A 27,268-nucleotide genomic window follows, 5' to 3' on the forward strand; every position below is an offset into this window, starting at 1 on the left:
GCTGCCATGTGGCTGGCGAGTAGTTAGGCTTGAACGTTCTGGTTTAACAGTTTTTTTTTAACCTCACCAGCTTGGGGGATTCCATCGAGGAATATGCTTCGATACCGGTCGATTGCTCTAACCGTTAGGATATAATGAAGGTAAGAGATCAACTAACTTGAGGATTCTGGTAAGGTCAGAGTATTCTAATGATGCCGGGCTCAGTCTCATCATACAGCTTTTCTTTTGACACCTGACACGGTAGTAGTAGCTTGATTTTCACCCGCTGGCCATTAGTCTTGTTTTCAGCTTTGGTTGATAATTGAACACAATTTAAGCAAATTACTCCATGAAAATATGTTTGGAAAAGGGCGTGCCCTGCATAGGTCTGTCAACCTGTAGAAAATCTAACTGAAGGTGTACTGTGGTTAACTATTCTGCGATAATTGTCGGCTCGGGTGATGAACAACCTCCACAGCACTCCTAGATCAAATTCCAGTGACCAATTTAGTGTTACCACGAGAGGCACGTGATGCACCACCTTAAAAAAAACAGTTGTGCATAACCATAAATAATACGGGGATTGGAAACATTGCTTTTCTTGATGTGAAAGTTACAAAAGGTAATGTGCTCATTCAGGAGGATTGGCCTGTTTGGATGTGCCTGTTAGTTGGGGTGTGATGCATTTTTTATGAGGTTATTAATGCATTTGTATACTTTAACAACAACTTGATACTTGTAACTTGATAGTCCTGTTGCTTTCATGTAATGGAGATGGGTTGTCTGTCACACTTTTTTACTAATATGTGAATTCTTCTCCATCAATATGTCTTACAAGTCAACATGGAGCTATAAGTTATTGAAAACACTGTCCACTTGTGACAGTGTGTTGTCAAAGTCCCCATTATGGGATTGGTTGTGAAATTGTTAGCAATTTGTTTTTCGGCCACAACTGAACAATCATAGATGTGTTTTACAGGTTTGGACATCACAGAAAAGCACCAGAACAGTAGTGTATTCAACAGTAGGGTAAAATACAGTGGAATGAATTCAGAACAGTAGGGTAAAATACAGTGGAGTGTATTCAGAACAGAACAGTAGGGTACAGTACGGTAAAATACAGTGGAATTTATTCAGAACAGAGCAGTTGGGTACAGTACTGTGAAATACTGCAATAAGTCTGGCAGCAAAGTTTCCAGACAGATACCGTCAAGTTACAGTAAATAACTTACACAAAATTACATGTAATAAACTGTAAAAAAAAAAACTGCAGGATTTACAGTAAAAAGTAATTAAATTATAGTATATTGTTTTTAAATGTTATTAAAAGTGGGAAAACAGAAATTATGACAGAATACATTAAAAACAACTACCTTAAGTTAATCTCTGTAAATGTAAGGCATGTATTGGTTACTTTAAGAAACATTCCAGTCTATCTACAGTAATTTCCTATTAAATTAATGCTTTATGTACAATAACTAAGAAATGTATAAATATGCAAAAAGTACATACAACTAAAAACTAATAAATACTGTAAATGTAGACATCAGTCATTATAAAGAATAGATGTACAATTTTATTTGGACAGTGGAAAAAAGCATAGTAAATACAATACAAAATAGCTACATTAAGGCCAATCAATATAAATATAGGCTAAGTAAAAAAATACGACATTGTATAAACACAATGTACTTTTTAATCCAAAAGGAATTTCTGCACATTTACAGTATTAGTCATTTTAGAGAATTTTAAGGTAAACATTTAACTGAACAATGGAAAACTAAGCATTGTTAATACATGAATACTAGCTATATTTAAACATTATTTAAATCTCTGTAAATTTAGGGTATTACCTTTTTGTTATGGAATTTCCTATTATATCTACATGTTTTACTATGTTCAAAAATATATTAACATGAAACAAAGGTCTGTAAATGTATGGCACATGTATGTCAGAACACATGAAAAATAGCTACATTAAAGGCAATCTGTAAATGTATTCAGCAGTTATTTTATACAATTGTCAATGTGTCATTGAATTCTGGACACATGAAATATGTGCCACGGTTCGCAATTCACTTATATGCAAATAAATCCACCATTTTGGGACTTCTCTTAGCCTTTAACACCCTAATCAGTCATTTATCCCATAAGTCAATTGGACGAGTGGGACATAAAACTTGTAGTTTTGGCCAAATGTTTGCTATACAGAACAATACAAGATGGCAGACTACATGGTGTCTTGAGTTTATTTGTTTATTTCTCATGAGAAATTAGGTATATGTGACAGGTTTCATAAATGGACAATTATTGACAAACAGGCAAGATATGTTATTACTTAGAAAATGAAAACATTGGGGTGTGGCCTGTAACACTACCTATGGGCGAATGTTGGCCATTTGATGAGTGGGAGTTACTTGTGGCCTGTAGTTTCAATGTGCCAAATTAGAAAGTTACCAAGGAGATCTTAAGTTATTGGGCAGCTTTATGCAGAAGGAGAATAAGAATACTACCAATAATGGGTATATAGGAACCCTACTGATACATCTACAAGATTCACTGTTTCAATTAAAGTGAAATTGGAGACAAAGTAAAACCAAACATAGCACAAAAGGTCAATTAATCTGTACCCAAAGTGACAGTGAACTGTAGCAGATAAAGAACAATCTTTTCCAAATTGCCTGTAATCAGCTGGATCCATCCGTAGTGTATCTGGAGGGAAAAGAGAAAAAAGGACACAGAAACATTGACTGAGAAGTAGGATTAAATTTTTTGCCATTCCTTTAAACAAGCTTTATTACATTTTAGTTGAGAAAGTTTGAAAAAAAAATTGGGGCCAATTGGTACAGGTAGTCGTCGACATGCAACCTATGCAACTTACATCTGCGCGAACTGTTTGTGACACAAGTAAAAATTTAATTTATAATAAATACTGTAAATCAATTTCTACTCTATTGTTGTATAAAACTTGAGTATGGTACTGTAACGAATCTTAAACGGCAGCGTGAGCGTAGTAAGAGAACAAAATGACTTTGAAAAGGGCTTCGTGCCCTTTCAGTGTGCCATCTCTGAGGAAGGAAAACATGTTTACCATTTTTGATTGCCCATGGGGGAAATGTCTTAGACATTGTTAATGTTGTAAGGGACAATTGAGGTTGGAAGCAGCTGGCTTTTAATGGATTATCTACATAGGCATACAGAGGCCCATTACCAGAAAACATTACTTCTGTTTTCCGATAGCATGTTGTTTGCTAATCCAAGTTTATCATTTTAAAAGACTGATCATTAGATAACCCTTTTGCAATTATGTTAGCACAGTTGAAAACTGCTGATTTAAAGCCGCAATAAAACTGGCCTTCTTTAGACTAGCTGAGTATCTGAAGCATCAGTAATTGTAGGTTTGATTACAGGCTCAAAATTTCCTGGAACAAAGACCATCATCTGAAACTTGTCAGTCTAATCTTGTTCTGAGAAATGAAGTCTATTCCATTCTGGTCCTACTTAATGAAGCTGCCATTTGAGGTGTCGGTTTCTCAAACTAGACACTCATTTCTCAAACTAGACCCTTTTAAAAATTATAAACTTGGATTAGCAAACAATGTGCCATTGGAACACAGGAGTGATGGTTTCAGATATCAGGCCTCTGAATGCATATGAAGATATTCCACAGGAAAAAAGAAAATAAACTACAGTTTCCAGCTACAATAGTCATTTACAACATTAACAATGTCTACAATATTTCTGAACAATTTGATGTTGTTTTAATGAACTTTTTTTGCTATTCTTTCAAAAACAAGGACATTTGTAAGTGACCCCAAACTTTTGAATGATGTTGTATATTAATCACAATGTAAGGTTTCGAAAAGGTGGTTACAATTATATCTTGTCTTATACACGGCAGTTGATACTTACTAGTGATGGACTTGTCTGTCTGTTGGGTGCCTGTTCTACTCTGTACACCTTGTTCCAATGCTTGATCTAAAAAATGTAAGCATGTTTATCATTAGCAGTTATCAGTGTTGGAAAAAGGAACGTAAAAATTACTCCAGAAGAAACCGGCAGCTACACATACATAACAGGTTTGGGCCCACATCTATATAACAGCTGTCAAAGATGAGCACAAGTTGGATCATACATTTTTGTAGTTAAAGTAAAAATGTGCAAAGTTTTATCACCTGGGACTTTCTCATTGATAGACATGACAACTTGTCCAGACCACATTTAATTGGTTGGTACCAAACTCTGTACTTTTGTGTCAGGATGGGTGGCTATGACCTTAAACTCAAGAACAGCATAGATGAGTAAAATATTGTTTGATGGGTTTGATCCCCAGCTCCTCCTGTCCGTGTGTTCCGACGCCATCAGTGTGTGTTTGAATGGGTGAGTAAAGGGCAAAAATATAAAGCGCTTTGAGTACTGTTAAAATAGAAAAGCACTATAAGTGCTGTCCACTCACCATGTGTTCCCTCACACAAAAAGGTAACTGTCAAATCTTGGGAAAACTAAAATATTTATGTGCATAAACCCCCTGGCAACAAAATAACCACTAGTGCGCACTGTATTGATTCACTGTCTTTGTCAGGATGACATGAATACTCTGAAGCTCTTGTGGCAGGAGACTTCATTCCCAAATCACCTGGATCATGAGGTGAAAAAAATACACACAGACAAAAACAATATTAACTATTGGCTTACTGACAGAGACATGGGCATGCAAAATATTACTAAATAGCTCCACACAGAGTTTTGTATAAACAAAGAAACACAGAAAACTACATTTGTAAATTGGGAAGTTTTTTTTGTACACTGCGTGCACAATTAGGCAAATCGTATTCCTCAGTTTATTTTATTGTTGAACAAACAATGCTCTCAGTCAATCCAAAATATAATTGAACCTCAAACCTGAATGTTTAACAAAGTAAAAATGGGTTTGTTTTGATCTTTCTCAGGGGAATACATAAATGTGCACAATTATTAGGCAACTAAATTACAAACATTTCTCCAACTCAATTGTTTATTCTACATTTTTAGAGTAAGGGCAACAAATGCGTTACACAAAAAGTTGATTTTTTTACAATTTCACTGAAGCAGTAACCACAGCCTCCCAAATGCTGTTCAAAGAGGTGTAGTCTTTCCTGATTGTAAATTTCACATTTGAGAAGGGTCCACAAGTTCAAAAGGATTTAAGTCCGGTAAGGAAGGGGGCCAGGTCAATATTCTGGCATCTTTGAGGCCCTTGCTTGCTAGCGAAGCAGTGGAGTACTTGGATGCATGTGATGGAGCATTGTCCTGCATAAATAACATGGCCTTCTTGAATGCAGAGGACTTCTTTCTGTACCACTGCTTGAAGAAAGTATCTTCCAGAAACTGGCAGTAAGTATGGGAGTTGAGTTGGACCTTTTTTGGACCTTTGCAACCTGAAAACAACTGGTATAATTGCAGCTGAAATCCTTGCCACTTGTAATAAAACAGCAAAGAAGCACCTAAATGAAGTTGCACGTAAGATGGTCCTAGCATATCCAAAGTCTTTCAAAGACATAATAGAAGAAGTCGTTGGAAGTGGCCATGATTCTATAACAAAGCAACTTTAGTACAGAGTTGATAACTACAAGCAAAATGAGAGACTTCATAAGCAGAAGAGCACTTCAGATGACCGCAGCACTGTTCCAGAAAGTAAGAAGCAACGGAAAGACTCCTATGGTTGTACTCCGTGGGAATCTGGGCCTGTGAATGTGGACGCACAGATGAAGAAAAAAGACATGCAAAAATTTTACCTGGAAAATGAGATGAATGCAAATAACAGAACCCTTAATCTCAGACACATTCATATCTCTGAGAAATGACATAAGGTCTGGTAAGGACACACAGACCCTTAAGGAAGACTGGCCTTAGCTATTCTCACTTGTCGGCGTGAAGGCAAACCTTTAACTGGTGTCCACATCAATGAAGGATTTGAGGAGGCAATGGCCACCAAATTTACCAGAGTTCTTGACTATTTGCAGTCTCTTCCATTGGAGAAGTCAAGCGAAGCTACAAGACAGACATCAGAAATCCAAGCAGGTGGTGGACCATGTGAGGCGGTATTGATGCTACTTTCTCACTTCAAAGAGGATCGTGCGAGAATATTCCACATGGTCGACAAAATGTGCATTGCAGATGAGGTTCAGAGAGAACACCTGCCATCCACACCATGCATTGTTGTACGTGGTAAGTGAGAGACAATAGAGTGTGTGCGCCCTACATGCAAATAGAGGTATTTAAACTGATGGATTTGCCTGTATTACTTTTTTTCATAGGAGCGAGTCTAATGTCTGCTGCAGCTTTCATGTTGGCAGCGGACCAGACGGTGATAATAGAACTTGGCAAGCTTCACCGACGCACTGGTCAGCATGTTCGCCTGTTACTATAACTTCGGTATGCATTACCCAGCGGACCTCGGGGGCGCAATGGCATTTCTTCAAAGGTAAATGTACATTCATTCTCTTCTGATTGTTGAGGTTTTAAGCTGAGGGTTTTTCTGCGGCTGGGGCACCTGAAGTGTCACACCCAGCCTCACCCTGGTTACTTGGATCATAGTGTAAAATTGGGCGATATGACTTTCCTCCTTACAGACGTTGACAACAGCTTAAGTTTAAATCATGTATTTATTATAGGATACAGAGTATACTACACTTAGTAGAATCCTACATGAAAAATAATGACCAACCAACCAACAGTTCTCAATGTCTAGTCAAAGCATTCTGAAACCTCATTTGAGCTATTTTCCATGTTAGCAAAATAGATTGGTGTGTTACTCTGAGTTGATGTTTTGTTGATATCTAACCGTGTATTTTGTACCACTCCATTACCTACAGGTGCATCTTCAAGATCAATCCCGACAAGGGCTCCAAAGTACAGCGTAAGGAAAAGAAGAGGAGCAATGTGGTGAACCCCAAAGTCCTGACCCATATCACCCGCATTTCAGAGTTTGAGTGCTTCCAATCAATCAAATGTAGTTAAAGCCCTTTTTACATCAGCAGTTGTCACAAAGTGCTTTTACAAAACACCTGGCCTTAAACCCCAGGGAGCAAACAACAGTAGTGTTGAATTTAAGTGGCTAAGAAAAATTCCCTAAGAATGCCAATATTTAGGAAGAAACCTAGAGAGGACCCAGGCTCAGAAGGCTGACCAGTCCTCTTCTGGCTGTGCCGGGTGAACATATTAAGAGTACAATTGTAATAATTAATGAATGCATGTGGGCTGGGTCCAGAGTCTATTTAAACTTAGTCCAGGTTGGAAGCATGACCAGATGAACAAGGAAAGGGACAACATGGGGGAGGTGTGAGCACAGTGGTAGCTGTAATTGTCAGGTATCGTCTTGATCTGCAACATAACCAGGAGGACTTTGGACAGGGACAGCAACGGGTCTTTCAAGCCAGGTACTCCTAAGTTCAAAAAAGGGAGGAGTCTAGGAAAATTCAGAAAATGCATTCCTCATATCAACAACGCATTGGAGGGAGGGCATCCCAATGGAAATGAGCCCACCTGGCAAGACCGCAAAGGTGGACAGTATCAAGCCTTTCTGGTCACCTTCATGCCCCTGGGCCAGACTACACCTAATCATAGACCGTGCTGTACAGATTAGTCTAAAGTTTAATTGGCAGATCATTCCACAGTAGTGGAGCTCTATGAGAAGGCCCTGCTTTCTAGGTACAATTACAAGGCCTGCATCTTGCGATCGTAGGTTACGTGTAGGTATGTATGGCTGGATCATTTCAGCAAGGTAAATAGGAGCAAGTCCATTTATTGATTTATAGGTTAAAAATAAAACCTTAAAATCATCCCCTACAGGCAGCCAGTGTAAAGAGGCTAGTATAGGAGTAATGTGTTAATGTAATGTGCAGCACTAATTGAAGTTTATCTATTGATTTGTCAGGGTAACCGGAAAGTAGAGCATTGCAGTAATCTAGTCTATAAGTACCAAAAGCATGTGTTAGTTTTCGGCATCAGTTTTTGATAGAAAGTTTCTGATTCATGCAATGTTTCGAAGACGAAAATAAGCAACTCTTGAGACATTTTATATGTTCCATCAAAGGAGAGGTCAGGGTCAAGGGTAACGCCAAGGTTTTTTACAGTTTTTTGGGATACGACCATGCAGCCGTCGAGGTTCACAGTGAGATCTGCTAACAACGCTCTTTGTTTCTTGGGTCCTAAAACAAGCATTTCTGTTTTTCTGGAGTTTAAGAGCAAGAAGTTCTGTCATCCACTTCCTAATATCTGAAACGCATGCTTCCTAAGTAGCTAATTTTGGGGCTTCTCCATGCTTCATTGAAATATATACTTGTGTCATCAGCATTACAGTGAAAGTTGACATTGTGATTCCGGATTACAGGCGTGCCCTGATTGGCATCTTGTATAATGAGTTTTCAGTACGGCTGCTAACGCGGCTAGGGTAAACCACTAGGAGCTAAAGCCCCTCAAGGGGGTGGAGCTCCATGACATAACTGGACATTCAGAATCCCTTTGCGGTAGCCTACAAAGCTTTGTGTAGCTAGTTTGCGGTCTGTCCATGCAAACATTTGTTTGAAGGTTTTCAAAATTATTTTGCTTTTAGTGTTAAGTATCGTGTCTAAAAAGCCAATACCTGTGATTGGCCCTGTTTGAGAGTTGATGAGTGTTTCTCTACTGTAGAGATTAAACTTTAGGGAATATCCTAAGAAAAACTTTAGATTTAAGTTCATTGTCTTTGAACGTACAATACAATGAAACACAGTTCACATCTAACCAAAAGTGCAAATGAAAGAGGGCAAAAAATGTATGTAGAAATATTAAGTATAATGTGTATATACAAGTGAGATGTATAGATGTGCAATGAAGGCAAATGAAAGTGCAAATGACAGCTCTGAACCACAGTTTGCCGTGCATGTCTGATACTCTAAAAAGTTGGACTGGGTTGGCAGGTCTGCTGTGCCACCAGTACAACATGTTCTGTATACATGGTCAGTTGGAACTGTATATTATGTTATAAAAACTTGGAATTCTTAGTTTTGGAATTACATGTTAACAAGAGATTTCTGTTTTAAAAATGTCAACTCAGCACTTTTGTTACTGGCCCAATGTTTTTGTAATGATTAATGTGTTATAAATACAGTTTGGATACAGGCTTGGTGCAGGCTTGGTGATATTGTAGTCATTGAAGTCAAGAGCCATGGACCATATGGGTATTTCTTTTGTGCCAAGGCAATGTAAAATTTGTGATGATGATGATGATGATGATGATATTTATATTACTATAATCTTAATCACCTTTGAAAACAAAATCATTAACCACACATGCTTAATGACCTGCAATTTTAAGGAAAACACTTTGAATGACTACTGATTTCTGTAATTATACATGTATTTCTTACAAATGAAAGAATCTGTAAAATATGGCCTCAAATTGTCAAATTATAATTGAATCTGTACAAATACAATACATTTACATAAAATCAATGTAATTAAGGTACATTTCCTGTAATTTGAAGGGTGTAAATTTAAATTACTGCAAATATCTGTAAATCCACTGGCGTATCATTGTTTTTTGGAAAAATAGGAAGAATCTGTCACAAAATACAGAGCATATCCTGTTAAATAACTTAGTGTGGGTATGTTATCTACATGCAGACAATGGCCTATTTGCAAATCGTGCTCATTTAATAACGTTAAATCATAGCTGAATCAGTGTTTGAAAGATTACGTAGTGTACTGATCACAGTATTCCAAAAAATTGTATAGTGTAATGAAAACAATACAAAAATGTTAGATGTGGCCAAACAACAGTTATGAACTAGACTCCGGTAGAGTAGCTACAGCTTCCTCAAGAACTCATTGGGATTCAAATAAAGATAAAAAAAAATTGGTATCCAAATTAAAAAAAATCTCCAGAAGATCTAAAAATCCCAGTGAAACTGAAAAAGATGCATTAGGCTACTCTGCAGAATGATGCGATATGAAGTGTATATTCATTTTGTAATTTAATCGTGATTTTCGACATTGCAATGACTAGTCTTGACATGTTTTGAAACTTATCAAAATGATATCACAACAGAAAGTCGTAAAATATACTTTGAATGTATGTTTTTGGAATAGGATATTTACCAAAACTAATGAATAAGCCCAAAAACTTACAATAGTTGATTAATTTTATGTAATAGTCCAATGGTTTCTACGCCCTTTTCTTAAAGACCTAAAACAGGTTTCACCTAATACTTTCAGATGTTTGACACCATCAGATTCTGATAAGAATGGAAAATGTTTTACCTTCAAACGCCATGTTGGTTGTCACGATGATGGTGTAAACCGCGTAGCCGACAATTTCCGACTTTGCAGTGTTCGTTTCACACCCCTTCACACATGCTGCCAATGCTGTGACTAATTACATTTTTGAGTGAGCCTGGCATGAAGCTTTCCTACTATGCGGTACTGCGCATAAAAAACATGTTCTTAGCTAGCTAGAAAACGTACCTACAATCACCTCATAGTCAGGAAAACGTTATAGACAGCCAAGCAACTTAACTGAAAGCTGTGGTATCTGACCATTGCAGGCTACCTACGCTAACATGCGTTTGAACTTTGACCGTCTCTGTTGTTAGAATCCTTTTTGGTGAATTGTCTTGTCGTTTTTTGGGTGCGCCGTCACTTTTTTCATAACATTTTCTGTTGGTGTGACTTTAAACGACTTAAATAGGAACCGATGATATACACTCACTTAAAGGATTATTAGGAACACATGTTCAATTTCTCATTAATGCAATTATCTAATCAACCAATCACATGGCAGTTGCTTCAATGCATTTAGGGGTGTGGTCCTGGTCAAGACAATCTCCTGAACTCCAAACTGAATGTCAGAATGCGAAAGAAAGGTGATTTAAGCAATTTTGAGCGTGGCATGGTTGTTTGTGCCAGACGGGCCGGTCTGAGTATTTCACAATCTGCTCAGTTACTGGGATTTTCACGCACAACCATTCCTAGGGTTTACAAAGAATGGTGTGAAAAGCGAAAAACATCCAGTAATGCGGCAGTCCTGTGGGCGAAAATGCCTTGTTGATGCTAGAGGTCAGAGGAGAATGGGCCGACTGATAATGCACCATGATAATGCACCATGTCACAAAGCTCGAATCATTTCAAATTGGTTTCTTGAACATGACAATTAGTTCACTGTACTGAAATGGCCCCCACAGTCACCAGATCTCAACCCAATAGAGCATCTTTGGGATGTGGTGGAATGGGAGCTTCATGCCCTGGATGTGCATCCCACAAATCTCCATCAACTGCAAGATGCTATCCTATCAATATGGGCCAACATTTCTAAAGAATGCTTTCAGCACCTTGTTGAATCAATGCCACATAGAATTAAGGCAGTTCTGAAGGCGAAAGGGGGTCAAACACAGTATTAGTATGGTGTTCCTAATAATCCTTTAGGTGAGTGTACATCTACGTTTAGTTCACCCTTGATGATAATGCCGGTAGACATCTGTCCACAAGTCTCTGATATGCCTTGTTACAACAAAACCGTACAATTGCACACGGTTATCAGCCTGGTATATGTATGTGCAGCAGAGAATAGATTACCAAAAACAAAATACATATTTTAAAAATCCAGAAGATTTGTATTTAATAATGTTTGGGAATGTTTGTAAAACATGGGTTGAAGGCAACATTTTGTGTTCACTGGGCACCATTCATAACTGACTATATCCCTGGAAAACAACTGTCCGTTTCTAATTAATTTAGCCTCTGTCTGGAGAATGGGACTCATCTTTTTGAAGGTCCAATGCTGCTACAGTAAATTAGATCAGTCCTGCAAGAAAGTTTTAAGTGACAGGATGAATTTCTGTGGAGTCAGATTGAATTACTCTGTCTGGCAGGCTACAGAATACTGAGTGTTGTTTTGGACATCTGCCCTTAAACCACTATAGAAATTGATATTGCAACTATAAAAAAGGTATTCTGGTTTTGCCTGACTCATGTTTATTACGTAGTAATAAGAATGTGCCCATGTGACTTGTTCTTATTTCTATGGTTTATAACACTATTTGAAGCACACACAATCGTAAGCTACTTGTGACCTGCATTTCAAAAAGCTATATGGATAAGGCATGGCCTAAAACGCAGACTTCTCTAACAGTGCCATGGACTACACTCCAGCCAAACAGACGCAGAAGCCATTCTGAAACACGTGCAATGACAGGATGTATCCCCTTTGCAACAGGCAGTGCAACGGTTAGTTCTATATTTACAGAAAGACGTACCTGTGAGATGCATTTATGAAAGTCACCTTTCATGTGCTTCCGAAAGTGAGATTGAGTGTCCTGTCATCTCACGTGATGTACAGGGGATGACAATGGCGCGAGGGACGGGGTGCGCGAAGGAATGTGTCGCCACCCTTCCAGCTACTCGTCTTTTGACCAGCAAGAGGAGGGAGAAGAGGGAGCAGAGGAGGATGAAGAACAGGTGAAGGCGTCCGCAGAAGTGTTGAATGTGGAGGAGGAGAGTTTCCACAAATCTAAAGGTAAGATGGGACCCAAGCACAGCTGGACAGGCTGCGCCAACTATGGATTGCTCATAAAAAAAAATATATATATAACTGATTGCCAAAGAAACGGATGTGTTGTTCGGTGTATGTGTGTGGTTTTATCAAGTGTTCCAAAGCAATGATACAACCCAATGAATTGGCCATGTGGTTTGGAAGTGAGTAAAGCCAGCTTACGCAAACCGCCCAACCAATGGCAAATGTGGTTAAGACACACGTAAGTTTACTACTACTGCTGACAGTACTGGCGAAAACACAAACGTCTTTCCACACACGTGTCAGGCGTTTCTCCGCTACCCAGGACCACCCAGTTGGTGTTTGAGATCCAGTCAGGGCGTGCTGTGCCACGCCTCCGGGAGCCCAGACACCTGTATGGTGTCTCTGGTCATCTGTCCCAGACACTGCCACGCTGGCCCCGCGAGTGTGAGGTCATCCCAGAGGAAATAAGGCATATTGGTGAGCCAGCTACCCAGATGTCCTAAGCATTTGTTTCTTTAGTTCCTTTGTAAGTTCGCTTAAAGCTGGACTCCAAATAGAACTAAAATGTAATTAACAATGTTGTGTTTTGAAGGGTTGAAAACGGGGGAATGCTGGGTCGCGGATCCTAACGTCGCCCGTTTTATCCATATTCTCTCCTTTCTCTGGACCTCCCCTCTCTTCTCAGACTGGGTGCCGCCCTGCCCTGAGCCTTTGTGTTCTCAGGTGAACAACAGCGTGTGGCGGAGACCAGAGTCAGAGGAGGAGGGCACTGTTGTGTATGACACACAGAGAGGTAGTTGGCGATGTCGGATATGTTTTATGCAAGGCAGTACATTTTCATGCTTCAGAGACAGAGGGTGAGAAAGCAGGAGAGGCAGTGGAGGCAACAGCTTGGACCACTGGAATACTCCAGGCCGTATAAAATGTCAGATCTTTTAATAACCAAGTGGCTGGGATTTATTTTTTAATTCCAGGAATAGATATTTGTGTTTGGGAAACCAGAATGTGTGAGCGGTGCTGAAAGATGATTACATTTCTTATTAGTACGGAAGATAACATCTGTTCGAGCATGATAGTGGTATTTATTGGTATACACCCAGAATTGCACAGATTTAAATACAGTATGATCGTAAAACAATCTGGTCGATACCAGAGCACATTTGTTAGCTCTCAGAATAATTCCGGCATGCAAAAAGTGCACTCCTCACCTGAAATCTAATGAATGAAAAGACAAATACTTAAAAATGGAAAGTGCAATGACATTCGCCTACTGTCATCACTACATCACTTCCCCCAACTATTCATTTAGCTGGCACACCATACTGGACCATTCCGGCTTGATCTCACCCTTTGTTTCAAGTGTTCCACATCTGCATGCATTTGCAGACAAGGAAAACTACTTCCGGGGATCATGTGTGGGCAGCCGTGGTGCCGTCCTGACCCAGGCTGCGATGTCCCTCACCGGGCCAGAGGACACCACGTTGCTGTTTGAGGCGCGCTTCGAGAGTGGCAATCTGCTGAAAGCAACCCAAGTGTGAGGGATTATTATTTTTTGCGCTTTCCCACTGGGATTAACCAAAGTCCTAAGAGAACGAGCACTCATTTGCCACCCCTTTGTGTTATATTTATCCTGGTCGCAGCGCCAGTCCTCTCCCGCGGTCATAAGAATTTGGACTAGATTCAAGACGTGTTCGTACATAAATGACCACTGCGTTGTGTTGCCTTATTTAATTCCAGTGGTGAATTTGAATATGAACTCTCTCTGCGGAGCGATCTGTACACAGAGAGGCACAGGCAGTGGTTCTACTTCCGGGTCAGAAACACCCGGGCCGGGGTGCTTTACCACTTCACCATCACCAACCTCCTGAAGGTGGGATACCAGCGCCCTTTTCTACCGTCCCTGGTATTTTGCGCAAGTGTTTCATCAGGACAATTTCATGTCATAGACTAAATAGTTGTTTTGACTTGGTGATTTATTTGTTATTTGTTCGTGTTCAATGCAGGCGGCCAGCCTGTACGAGGAAGGGCAGCAGCCTCTGCTCTACTCTGAGGAGAAGGCTCGAGTCCAGGCTGTTGGATGGCACCGCGTGGGCCAGCAGGTCTCCTACCGGCCTAACGGACAACAGCACGCCAACCAGCCTCACTATTCCCTCTCCTGGACCTTTCACTTCCCTTACGACCAGGTTAGGCACATGGACAGCGTGCACATGGACAACGTGCACATGGACAGCACTCCGCTCACTAGGTCACATGCAACTTAAGCTTTTTAAAATGCTGTTAGTCTTTCTCCAGCGGCATGTCTTAGAAGACCGCACAGTGTCTACGGCGATAGACTGTCTTTCACCTTCCTCCGTATGTGTCCACTTTAAAACGCTATGGATTTCTGTTAGTGATTCTTCTCTTCCCACCAGGACACCTGCTACCTGGCCCACTGCTACCCCTACACCTACTCCAACCTGTGGACCCACCTGTCCCAGATCGAGCAGGACCCCCGATGCTCCCGCTTCTGTAAGGTACGGACCCTGTGCCGGTCGTTAGCAGGGAACCTGGTGCCGGTGCTGACAGTAACCAAGCCCTCCCAGCTAGGGGACAAGGACGGAAGCTACAAACCGGCTGTGGTACTGACTGCCCGGATCCACCCCGGAGAGACAAACAGGTCGGAAGCACTTAATGCTCAGGTTCTTTTGCACCTGTTTCACAGTGCTGATCTGGGATCAGTTTGGGCTTTAATGATTACGTGGACAGGGTGGAGCTACTGTTGGCCTGGGGTTGCAAATTTATAGTTTTCCACAGTGACTGTCATTTTCTGTGATTCATCATTATTATCAAATAGTTATTAATTTATATTCGAGTAACAATATATTTTTATGTAGTATTCATATTTTATATAAATGTCTATAATGAACATGCTTTTTTCATATACTTGAAATTCAGTTGGTTACTGGTTAACTTAAAATGTTCTTTATAAGGCCTTTATAATCCATTTTTGATCATCAATCTTACTCTGCGTAGCTTTAAAACAAGGTCGTTATTTTTCTCCATGAATACGATCAGCTCATGGGTGATGAGGGGCATTGTGAACTTCCTATTGGGAGACTCCCCGGACGCCGCGCTGCTCAGAGAGGCCTTTGTCTTCAAGCTGGTGCCGATGCTGAACCCCGACGGTGTCATAGTGGGGAACAACCGCTGCTCACTGACCGGACGGGACCTTAACCGTAACTACAAGTCCCTCCTCAGAGAATCCTTCCCCACCGTGTGGGCCACTAGAACCATGGTCCAGAGGTAGGATTTTATTCAGAAAGCCACTTTTTCGGTGGTCTACAGTTTGTCTTCTGTCTATGTTTTCAGTCTACTTTGTCTTTTTTATCTTTTCACCCTTTTCAGACAAATGGACTGTGGCGCCTTGGAGACTATTCGATTTCTGTGTATTTGTGTGACTAGGGCACACTGTGGCTTTTCAAATTCAGAGAGAAAACCTTCTCTGGTGCTGGTTTCAAAATGGCAACTGTATTTGTGTAGTGATTAAAGAAACAACGCATCTGAAAAATCTCAAGCTGCATTAGCGCAGCCTGCCTGTCTGCTACCTGGGTTCATATCACACTCTTAAAATAAGGTTGTCGGTAATTATGCTGTAGCAGAATAATTCTGCCTGAACGGATACAGCTGCTTCTGATGCACCACTCCACTAATTAAAATTATCTGAAAGATTAGCAGTTGCCGCTAACAACACATTTCTGTAGCGGTATCTTCAGCTTCGTCATCATCTGCCTTGTCTTTGAGTTCTATCATCTACCCCTTCTTCAGCATCTTCATCCAGTTCTTTCTTGTTCTTGTTGGCCCCTCAGGTTGTGTGAGGAGCGTAAGGTTCTGCTGTACTGTGACCTCCATGGACACAGCCGTAAGCACAACGTCTTCTCCTATGGCTGTAAGAACCCTCATGAGCGAATCTTTCCTCTGATGCTCAGCAAGAACTGCCCAGACATGGTATGGTACTGATCATGTTTGAAAAGTGTTGGCTTTCAGCGCTTCCAAGCACTCAACAAATCTCAGCAGAAGACTGAGCTGACCTCAGATCTTTGTGTGTCTCCAGTTCTCGTTTGAAAGCTGTAAGTTCAAGGTTCAGCGCAGTAAGGAGGGGACCGGCAGAGTGGCAATGTGGAGGCTGGGGGTCCTCAACTCGTTCACCCTGGAGACTTCCCTCTGTGGGGCCAACTTTGGTAGGGAAATCCAACACATCACTGCCTCTTCTCATTACAACCCGGCAGTCAGTCAATGGAGCCTAGTGTTCATGTCTAACTATAGTTTGCTCTTGGTTTGATTTAAGGTAAGAGGAAGGGGACCCATTTCAGCACGCAGGACTTTGAGATGTTGGGAGCCCAGTTCTGTGACACACTGCTGGACTACTGTGACCCAGGCAGGACAAAGGTGGGTCCTGAGCCAGGAGCTCAGCTCAGCGTCTTTGTACCGTGGTGGTCGCCCTGACAGCAGAAGTACATCAGCTGTATGGAAGCAGATCTCACCCATCCTCCCTGGTCTGTTCTCTCTGCAGTACAGCATGTGTGTGAGAGAGCTGCATGCGATTATAAGACGGCCGGCAGATCTGCTCGTGGACTTAGAACGGACAGATGCATCAGTGAATGACCATGAGGCCAGGTACCGGCTCGCCATTAACCACTGACATTCATTTAGGACCCGAGTTCACAGGTCAGATAAGACTGCAGGTCGGCTGCTAGTTTTATTTTGTCATGATGTGTGTGTGTGTGTGTGTGTGGGGGGTTCTGTTTCAGCACCAGCGGATCCAACAGCTCCGAGTCAGACGGACCACCTGTTCACCTTCAGAACTTCAACAAGGTAGCAACTGTGGTAACGTTGGTGACTGTAGTAACAATAACCGTGGTAACCGCAAACACCAGTCCCCAGACCAGTTTTAATTTGCCGTGGCGAAGATTCTACACAGGCTGTTATGCAGAGATGCGACACGAAATCCGGTTAGAACAATGGCTTTTATGGTTATGTTTGACGGTACCACAGATATCTTGTTCTTAAGACAAGAAAGCAAAAAAACTGCTCTCCACAGTCTAGAAAAATGGCTGAAGTCTTAGCTGAAGGCTTACCTCAGGATCTGCAGGCACTCTACCCTCTTAGGATGGCAGGTGTTGGAAGAGTGATCAAGGCCTCTTAACTCTCACCCAAGCTTCTCTTGATCACCTGCACTCTTTAAATACCACTCCAACGGAACCATCACAGAACTGGAGGACAGTTGCACTTCACTTAAGTTGGGACCGAGTGTGTTCTCTCTTATGTAGTTGGGACTGAGTGTGTTCTCTCTTATGTAGTTGGGACTGAGTGTGTTCTCTCTAATGTAGTTGGGACTGAGTGTGTTCTCTCTTATGTAGTTGGGACTGAGTGTGTTCTCTCTTATGTAGTTGGGACTGAGTGTGTTATCTCTTATGTAGTTGGGACTGAGTGTGTTATCTCTTATGTAGTTGGGACTGTGTGTGTTCTCTCTTATGTAGTTGGGACTGAGTGTGTTCTCTCTTATGTAGTTGGGACTGTGTGTGTTCTCTCTTATGTAGTTGGGACTGAGTGTGTTCTCTCTTATGTAGTTGGGACTGAGTGTGGTCCCCATGCACTGTAAGCTTTCAATGGGATAATATGCACCTTCATTCAGTATACTTTACTGAAGTTACATTTACAGAATTCACTGAAATCTTTCCTTTATTTTGGTTGATCTCTCTTTCATTGTGTCACTACCAAACAGTGCCGGACTGGATTTGGCTTTGAGCAGCCTGTTGAATAATGAGTCAACTGCCGTTCGATACTCTCTCCCATACCCAGGTGAAGCCCCGTAAGAAGCTGAAGTCTAAGAAGGAAAGGAACAGGTCTCACCTTGTGAAGGTCAGGGAGAGCCTTCTGAACCGGGTCAGTTTACATAGTTTGTCTAAGGCCTGACAGAAGGAATGGCCATAGAAGGGTTTGCTCTGATGCAAAACATTTGTACAGAACCATGCTGTATAAAAATTGCGTTAATAATTTTTGCGTGCGAGTGTCAGTTTGGGACATTACCTTATTTCGCCGGTGTGCCGGTCTCCTTTCTGAAAGTCTGATGTCTGAGACGTTCCCTCTCTCTGAATATGCTCCATATTGTCAGATTTTCCCTTCGAAAGACAGCAAAGTTTCATTAGTTTTTTTGTCTTCGTAAGCTTTGTAGTTACTATCTTTTACATTTCAGGATAACAATGTCAAAGGAACATCAGAGAAAAGTAAACACCGACTGAAGGCCGTAAGTCACAGATGTTTATGATTAATTCACATTAAGAGGTTCTCCCAAGTAGATCCCCAAGACACTTACGCCTGAATACGTTGTACAAATGCCTCCACCATATAGTAGGATTCCTTAGTCAGCTGGTTCCAACCCAGCGTACAGGGATGTAGGTAGCACAGCCACTTAGTTTACCAGGCCTCCATCTCTGTTCCAGCTGAAGGCTCCTCCAGTGGCACCCAGAAAGGAGGCCTCCAGGTGGAGAGAGAGGCCGCTGGTTCCCCCCGAGACCAGCACTCCAGATTTGAAGGTAGCCTGTTGTAGTGGGGGGGGGGGGCGGGGACGTTTTACGGCACCTCAGGTCACTCTGTCAGTGTTTCGGTGTCCATTCCGCAGTTGGAGTACCTGCAGCATGTGATGGCAGAGTATGTGAGGACCAGGATGCACCTGAGACCTGGGCCGACCCACCAGGGTAGAGTACCTGCAGTTTATTACATATTTGATTTTACTCTCGCTAATGAGTGATCAGACCCATTGGAAAAGAGTGGTCTGTCAGTGTTTCTGCCACGTCATGCTGTGTCCTACCTTAGGCTACAACTGGGGCTCGGGGCAGTGCCAAAAGCCTCCCCACCCACCGCCCCGGCTTGTGCCCTCCTTCCTGTGTCCCACCCGGCCCCCGTCCCAGCTGCCCCGGCACCTGGAGCCCATCCCACGGCGTCATCTGCGCCTGCCTGTCCTGGCCGACGTGGCTACCCCAGACAAGGCCCTGGGAAGGCTCTCTCCAGTTCAGTGTAAGCTGAAACCGAAACACCTTCTGAGCAAGGTGTTGCACACTGTAGTTATTTTTAGTGAGTTTTACACGTAAGGGATTGTTTTGTTGGATTGACTACTTTATTTGAACTCTTACTGGAAGTAATTCTGGCCACCCTGAGTATCACAAGAAGCATTCTGTTTCTGCTCAACAGGGAGAGGGCCCAAGTCACTCACAGCCCCTGCCAGTGTGCAACTCGGATCAGACAGGTAGGATCATGCATGCTGTTACTGATCGATACAACGCCCTGTGACAGTTAGCCGCGTGCTACTCTGTGGCAGTTAGCTCTGTGTAAGCAGTCGTGGGCATGCTGGTGGTTTTTGCGAGTGTGTCCAGTCAGGGGTGTGTCCAGTCAGGGGTGTGTCCAGTCAGGGGTGTGTCCAGTCAGGGGTGTGTCGCCCCAGCTCAGGGACACCGATGTAAATGCCACCGGGGGGTAGGTCTGCAGGAGGACAGCAGGGGAAACGACACGACTTGGGAAGCCTCTACGACAGCGGCCCATGTCGGGTCTTTGAGGGTCTCCACTAATATAGTTAAATTGGCCGATAGGGCAAGGGTCAATCCACCCCACAGTTGGTCAAAGTAAAATGACCTAAAGAATACTCTTCGACATCTAGAACTAGATTGTTCCGCATTGCGAGTGACGAAATAGCCCACACGTTGTCCCAGCAGCATAAAAAAAAACACTTGAGTGTTTTAAACGACAGATTGTTGCGACACTATACAGTTGGAGTATGCTGAAAATCAGATTTTATTTCCTTATTCCTTGTGAATTGAAATGGAACTGCCAACGGGTCATGTCATTGTGCGTTAGGATGTTTAATGTCTTTTAGGTTGCAGTTGCTGTCTCTGAGTCCTGGGAGGGATTTGATCTCTGAGTCTGAGGAGCATCCCGGTGGGTCAGCAGGGAGGGAATGCCTGTCTCTGCAGCCGCCCAGCCCCACTATCACCCACCCAGGAACAGACTCTGACTCGGAAAGCTGTCACCAAAGGTCAGTGGAATTTCACTAGCCTGGTCAAAGTAAACAGGCCTCCTAGTTGGTGCAGAGGTCTAATGGGCTTGTAGAACTAAGCTGACCACGGCAGGGATGTAAATTGGCCTGTGGAGCTAAGTTAGGTAGTCAGGTGAGTGAGAGTGCCCTAATATGCATAACATCCGGTTTGTACATTTTTTTTAAAAGTAACCTGAATGACAAGCTCAGAGTAACACAAAACATGTTTTAACATTAAAACTATAACACTTTGCTTTTCATCCGGTACAGTAAATATAATTTGGTTCCTGCAAGAATGAAACACAAAATGAAGAAGCAGAAAAGAACTAAAAGAAAAAGGTTGGTGAAATAACACAAAAAGCCTTCATCAGGAACCTTTCAGATGAATGGGAGATAATGTACTGCACTAAGTATCAAATCACCAGGGTTAAAAAATTCTACAGTAATATTTCATTTTGTTTTCTGCTTTATCAATGATTTTTACTGAACTGTTACAGTATATAATGCTCATTATGTGATTCCCTCATACTATGGGTACAAGCAAGTGAAAAGAATTCCTCTCTGTGAAAGAAAATGCTGTTGCTACCACCTCTGTTTAGTCTTTTGTGACAGTTGAAACATAAATAAAACCTAAGTAATTCAAGCAGCTGGCAAGCTCACACAATATTTGGTCCTGCGTTTTTGGATTAGCCTTTCCATCATGCCAAAGCACGGACAACGTTTGTGTGCCTGGTTCATTTCAACCGTGGGCAACACACCTGGTCCTCAAAATTATTGTACAACAATCAAATCTCTCTCATAAACAGTCAAAATGATTTCTGGTATTATAAGCTATTTTACATATATTTGGACAGTGGTCATAGGTTATAACAATAATTGCTGTTCACCTTTTAATTGTAATGTAGCTGCCAAATAAGCTATGTAAAAAAAAAAAGAAAAGCACTTGTGTGACTCCACCAGTGCTGGTCCTCGAGACATTTTGCCTCTGATTTGGAGGTCCTCATGAAAATCCCCACCTGGAACCCTGAATGGAAAAGGTTAGGAGCCGTCGGTCCACTTCATAAGGTCTCTGTGGTGACACTGACAATCCGCGGCTGCACCCGGTTCTTATTGCAGTTAAACAGCCAGGCGCCCCTACGGTGGCGGTACCTCTTGGACAGCAGCACGTACAGCACAGGGTTAACGCAGGGGTGGAGGTACTGGAGGACCGTGCAGATGAAGTAGAACATCTCCCACGACTGTCCGTGATGGTAGAGCTCCAAGTACAAGCACAGCTCCAGGATGTACCTGGTGGACAAGAGCTGGCGTTAGCTTCCCTTCCCATCTGGGAGAAAAAACAGACCGGCTGAAAGCTTGACAGGTGCCAAGTCCACCGCTGTGAACATTGAGTTGATATACAGATTAATCGCATTGGTTTTTCTGGTGAAATAATATATTCACTGCTAATGTGAAGTTGTCGTTGTTGTACCCAGGCAGCCAGCACACGGAGAAGGTCCCGGCCGCCAGGAACACCATGACAGAGGCTCGCCGGGTGTTGCGCGCGCTGGCCTCGGACATGACAGGGCTCTTATGAAGGAAGCAGGCCAACCGGATGTAATTGAAGGCAATCACCAACATGGGCAGAAAGTAGTAGAGCATGAACTGGCTCAAGACCACCTGGTGGAGAGAAAGCTTGGTCATTATGGTTTCTAGGTGTTGGACAGGTCTGTATTGCTTCACCGCGCCCTAGCGACATCCTTTTGGCAGGTCAGGCAGCTGCAAGCTCAGTCATACTTCCTGCTGGGGCGAGCAGTGTGATTAGAAGCAGATTGGCTGGGCGAAATCTTCACAGGAGGAAACATCTGGCTCTACGACTCCTCAAAACCTGCTCAGAATTGCTGTAATGAAGCCCGGACACAACTGGCAGGGGGAGGAAAACAGGGCAACGCTCCAAGGGGCTTTTCACGATTTGACTTTGACCTGGTAATGGTGCTCCTGGATGGTAGGCAGGCAGAAGGTGAAGTTGGTCAGGCCGGGTCCCTGGCTCTCCTTAGTGGCGAAGATCCTCAGGGGCAGGCTGATGAAAAAGGCAGACGCCCAGACCAGGACGAACATCAGAACCACCAGGTCCATGGTGGGAGGGCGGTAAGGGTTGACGACGATCATAGCCCGTGTCAAGGACACGGCACACAGGCTGTAGGTGCTGGCCCCCAGGGAAAAGGCCATGAAGAACTGGTACACCTTGCAGGCGGTGTCCCCCAGGGGCCACGAGTAGCTGAGGAAAGTAGGAGGAGAACGGAAAATATGATTATTGGTGCCGACAAATGGGATTAGGAATTCGTCCTCTACGGCCCACACATAGCTTTAGGTTATGGGGTTGGTTTTCTAGGCTTGACCCATTAAGCCTTTACTTTGTGTAACCTCAAGTACACAAAGTAAATTCCAGTTTTCTTGAAAGGGACATTAATGCTAATTTCGGTTCTGGTATTGCTGGAATATATTCAAGGTCTCGTTGGTAAATACTAGGCAGAAAATCTTGTTCACTAATCTTGTTCCTACTGATGAAACACAGCTTAGCTGGTAGCCAATTTGACTTTGTAGTCAACTGAGTGATGTTATAAGATCAACACAGAAATCCACATACAGTCCCTTATTCCCCAATCCAAAATAAGAATTCCCAGGATTATCACCTCTAATGTTGTAAAAGAAGCCTGTGATTTCATTAAGAACACCTCTCTTGGAACACGGTGGACGATATACACCCCGCATTAGTACTGGAAAGTTATTTCCTAATGGCAGTATTCAATCCAAAAACCTAAAATTGGTTTGGAATATTGTGAGAGAGGGTTTATTAGATTTTTTTAAATTGTAAATCTGCTCCCTTTATGCTCCCTATATGCTCTTTACGCATTGTAACATTTTAGTGCAATTCTGCATCCAGATGTATCCCCGGTAACCATGTTTAAGATAGATGAACCCAGAAATGTGTATCCTAAGAGGCCACGATCTTAATGAAGTCCAACTTTGATTTTAGGCTTAATATATTCAGGTGCTGTTTTTAACTCTAGCAGTGTATACAATAAACAGTGGACAAAATAACAAACACCTAATAATATATTAATATCAAGGCCCTAATAAGAAGTAGGGCCACCCAGTGCTGTCAGAACGTCTCAAATCTTTCTTGGAATGCTGTCATACATGTCCCAAACTGTGCAGTGGGATATTACACTTTTCTTCAATAGGAAAAGCATCAAAAATAGGAAACGCGTCAAAGGAGGTGGACATTTACTTTGCACTCGGTGCTCCAGAACTTCCCATGAAGGTTTGATCAGATCTAGTAATTGGGTGGGACATGGAAGAATTTTGACGACAACTTGGTGTTCATAAAACCACTGTTGAGTTATTAGTTTAGCAGTGTGTATGGGGGCATTATTGTCCTGGAATATTTGAACGTCATGAGGGAACAGTGTTGTCACAATAGGATGCATTTACTCCTGGAAAATGTCAGACCCCTTTTACAGCTGACACATATCTACTGCTAATGGTCGACAAACCCAGTGTGACCTGTGCAGCTGCATTTGTGATTGTGTTTTAGTTACTTCCCCTGTCCATCCCCCGTATATACTAGATCACTCCATACCAGGCCACAGTTTCTATCTGAAAAGTACATATTAACAGGAATGAGATCAGCTGCAGCCCCATGATGCCTACAGCGTCTTGTGAACACTTGCAAATCCAAAAGAAATTAGTGCAGGGACGGGAAATGTTACTTTAGTTGGACTTGTGCGATCCCATTAAAAGTGAACTATGGTCATATCGATCACCACAGTGAAATTGTAAAACTCCTTTAAAAAAATAAAATAACTTAAACCTATTAAAACCAGTCTTGGTTCCAGTCAAAATGATGTACAGCAGGGGTACACAATACAAATCTGTCTCCCTTATTTCGTCTTCCCAGCCAGTGTTAACAAGGGGGGGCCCTTTTAGTTGGAAGGAGATTTTTTTGGCAGATGATCATATGACCAGAGAGGCTGTTTAACCTCTGACCTACCTCACAACAGAGTGCAGGGTGAATGGGATCAGTAGCAGGGTGAGGAAGTCAGCCAGGGCCATGCTGAGCAGTAGGACATCCAGGCGGTTCTTCCTCAGAGAGTTGTACTTGGCGAACAGAGAGAACACCAGCAGGTTGCCACAGAAACCAATGCCCAGTATCACCCCACAGAAGCAGGCGAAGATCAGGGAGAATGTGTTTTGGATAACCTGTTGTGTGTTGCATCAAATAAAAGTACTTTTCATAGACTTCATTTATAATGGATTGAAACAAGTGTTTGCCATTGAACTAGACACAATACCCCATAGAGACTAACGAAAAACAATGAACGTTTGTAACAGTTTAGTGAAAGTAAAAAACTGAAATGTCTCATGTTCATTAAGTATTCTGACCCTTTGCCATGACACTACAAACTGAGCCCTGATGCATCCTGTGTCCTTTGATCATCCTTGAGACGTCTTTACAACTTGTCTTGAGACCACATGGCAAATTCAACTGAAAATAACAATTTAGAAAACCACACACTTGTTTTTCTAAGGTTACCACACTTTACAGTGCATGTCAAACAAAATCATATCATGAAGTCCAAGGAACACAAATTTCAGAGATAGAATTGTCAAAGCATAGACCTGGGAATAGTATTTAACAAATTTCACAATTTCTCTGCAGACTTGGGAGAACCTGCCAAAAGGACAACCATCTATGCAGCACTCAACCAATCAGGCCATTATGTTCAAGTGTGTAAACGCAAGCTAATACCATCCCTACTGTGAAGCATGGTGGTGGGAGCATTGTGCTATGAGGAACTAGTCATATTTGAGGAAAGGATGAAATCTGTGAATGTGCTTGAGTGTCCTAGCCAAAGCCCAGACATGAATTCCACTGAACATCTGTGGAAAGCCCTGAAGAGCATAATTCACCAACACTCCTCGTCCAATCAGACAGAGCTTAAGAGGATCTACAAGGAATAATTTGAGAAACTGCCCAAATCCAGGTGTGGAAAGCTAGTACAGGCAATACCCAAGAAGACTCAAAGCTGTGATCGGTGCTTCTACAAAGTACTGAATAATGTCTGAATACTTATTTAAATGAGATGAGGTACATATTGTGTGTAAATTGATTGCAATCGAAATGTTATAAAGTATTAAATCTTATTACTTTCCAAACCAACTGTATATACAGGTGCATCTCAAAAATTACAATTACAAACTTTTTGATTCTTTTTTGTTTTAATCTTTATGATTACGGCTTACAGCTCATGGAAATAAGACATTCAGTACCTCACAATATTAAAATATAAAATGTACAATACAGAAATGTTGACCTGAGAGGAGCTGTAATCAGCTAATTAACTCCCTGAGCCTTAATTCTCTCAGTCTGGTTGAGGACACAACCACAATCATGGGGAAGACGGCTGGCTTGACAGTTGTCCAGAAGACACTCACTGACATCCTCCACGAGGATGGTAAGCCACAGAAGGTCATTGCTGAAAGGGCTGGCTGTTTTCAGAGTGCTTTATCAAAGTATATTCATGGGAAGTTGACTGGAAGGGAAAAGTGTGGTGGGAAAAGGTGCACAAGCAACAGGGATGACTGCAGCATTGAGAGGATTGTCAAGCAAAGCCGATTCAAGAACTTGGGGAGCTTCACAAGGAGTGGACTGAGGCTGGAGTCAGTGCATCAAGAGGCACCACGCACAGACGTGTCCAGGAAATGGGCTACAAGTGTCGTATTCCTAGTGTCAAGCCACTCCTGAACCATAAACAACATCAGAAGCGTCTTACCTGGGCGAATGGGAAAAATAACTGGACCGTTGCTCAGTGGTCCAAAGTCCTCTCTTCAGATGAAAGTACATTTTGCATTTCAATTAGAAGAGTGGAGAGGCAAAGAATCCAAGTTGCTTGTAGTCAAGAGTGAAGTTCCTTCAGTCAGTGATGATTTTGGTTGCCATGTCATCTGCTGGTGTTGGTCCTCTGTTTTAAGTCTAGAGTCAATGCAGCCATCTACCAGGAGATTTTAGAGCACTTTATGCTTCCATCTGCTGACAAGCTTTATGGAGATGCTGATTTCCTTTTCCATCAGGACTAGGCACCTGCCCACAGTGCCAAAACTAATGGTAACTGGTTTTCAGCCCATGGTATTACTGTGCTTGACTGGCCAGCCAACTTGCCTGACCTGACTGTCAAGAGGAAAATTAGATACACCAGACTCAGATTTCTGTATTATGAATGTTTTATTTTAATATTTTGAGATATTGGATTTTGATTTCCATGAGCTGTAAGCTGTAATCATCAAGATTGAAACAAAAAAGACTTAAATGTTTCACTTTGTGTAATTAATCTAAAATATATGAAGATGTCACTTTTTTATAAAAATTATGGGAAAACTTTTCCACAATATTCTGTTTTGATATGCACCTGTACATACAATTTGTCATAAGTTTTATAACCATAAATGACTAACAAAACAGACTACTTACAAAGGATTATTATTGGATGTAAAAAGTCCCCACCTACCTTACCTTGACTACAATAAAGCACTCCGTTTTAAAGATATTTCTGTGTGACCTGTTTTGTATCTTGAGGTCTACTCACCATAGTCCAACTTTATTCAGAGCTCTATCCTCATGTGTACATCATATTCCACAGCGTATGCCAAGATGA

General features: G+C 42.1%; 2 protein-coding genes and 1 long non-coding RNA gene across 5 annotated transcripts; 1 reads left to right on the forward strand and 2 right to left on the reverse strand.

The window, feature by feature from the left end:
- Positions 1–25,785, forward strand: LOC105021854 (cytosolic carboxypeptidase 2). 3 transcript variants are annotated; one of them, XM_034288104.1, is made up of 24 exons: positions 1–140; positions 12,128–12,222; positions 12,335–12,511; positions 12,815–12,988; positions 13,197–13,304; positions 13,898–14,045; positions 14,249–14,381; positions 14,515–14,694; positions 14,923–15,167; positions 15,566–15,793; positions 16,357–16,495; positions 16,602–16,728; positions 16,836–16,936; positions 17,061–17,164; positions 17,299–17,362; positions 18,350–18,433; positions 18,744–18,794; positions 18,991–19,083; positions 19,170–19,245; positions 19,364–19,564; positions 19,739–19,793; positions 20,418–20,576; positions 20,847–20,915; positions 25,276–25,785. In XM_034288104.1, exons 2-24 carry the CDS (start codon positions 12,192–12,194, stop codon positions 25,349–25,351), a joined length of 2,823 nt encoding a protein of 940 aa, XP_034143995.1. In that variant the 5' UTR covers positions 1–140; positions 12,128–12,191; the 3' UTR covers positions 25,352–25,785. The 3 variants fall into 3 exon arrangements, with proteins under 3 accessions (XP_034143995.1, XP_034143996.1, XP_028970678.2); XM_034288105.1 differs by lacking the exon at positions 25,276–25,785 and adding an exon at positions 21,693–21,764; XM_029114845.2 differs by lacking the exon at positions 25,276–25,785 and having other exon boundaries at positions 20,847–21,067.
- On the reverse strand, positions 1,709–10,633 carry LOC114829510. Its single transcript, XR_003777426.2, has 3 exons — positions 10,261–10,633; positions 3,892–3,957; positions 1,709–2,691 (listed from the first exon to the last, which is right to left on the reverse strand). It is a non-coding gene; the product is annotated as an uncharacterized LOC114829510 (long non-coding RNA).
- Positions 21,514–27,268, reverse strand: LOC117593325 (allatostatin-A receptor). The gene is made up of 5 exons (XM_034288106.1): positions 27,200–27,268; positions 24,607–24,815; positions 22,536–22,830; positions 22,045–22,232; positions 21,514–21,863 (listed from the first exon to the last, which is right to left on the reverse strand). Exons 1-5 carry the CDS (start codon positions 27,200–27,202, stop codon positions 21,635–21,637), a joined length of 924 nt encoding a protein of 307 aa, XP_034143997.1. The 5' UTR covers positions 27,203–27,268; the 3' UTR covers positions 21,514–21,634.

This window comes from Esox lucius, chromosome 19 (assembly GCF_011004845.1).
Source record: "Esox lucius isolate fEsoLuc1 chromosome 19, fEsoLuc1.pri, whole genome shotgun sequence".
Lineage (NCBI taxonomy): Eukaryota > Metazoa > Chordata > Actinopteri > Esociformes > Esocidae > Esox > Esox lucius.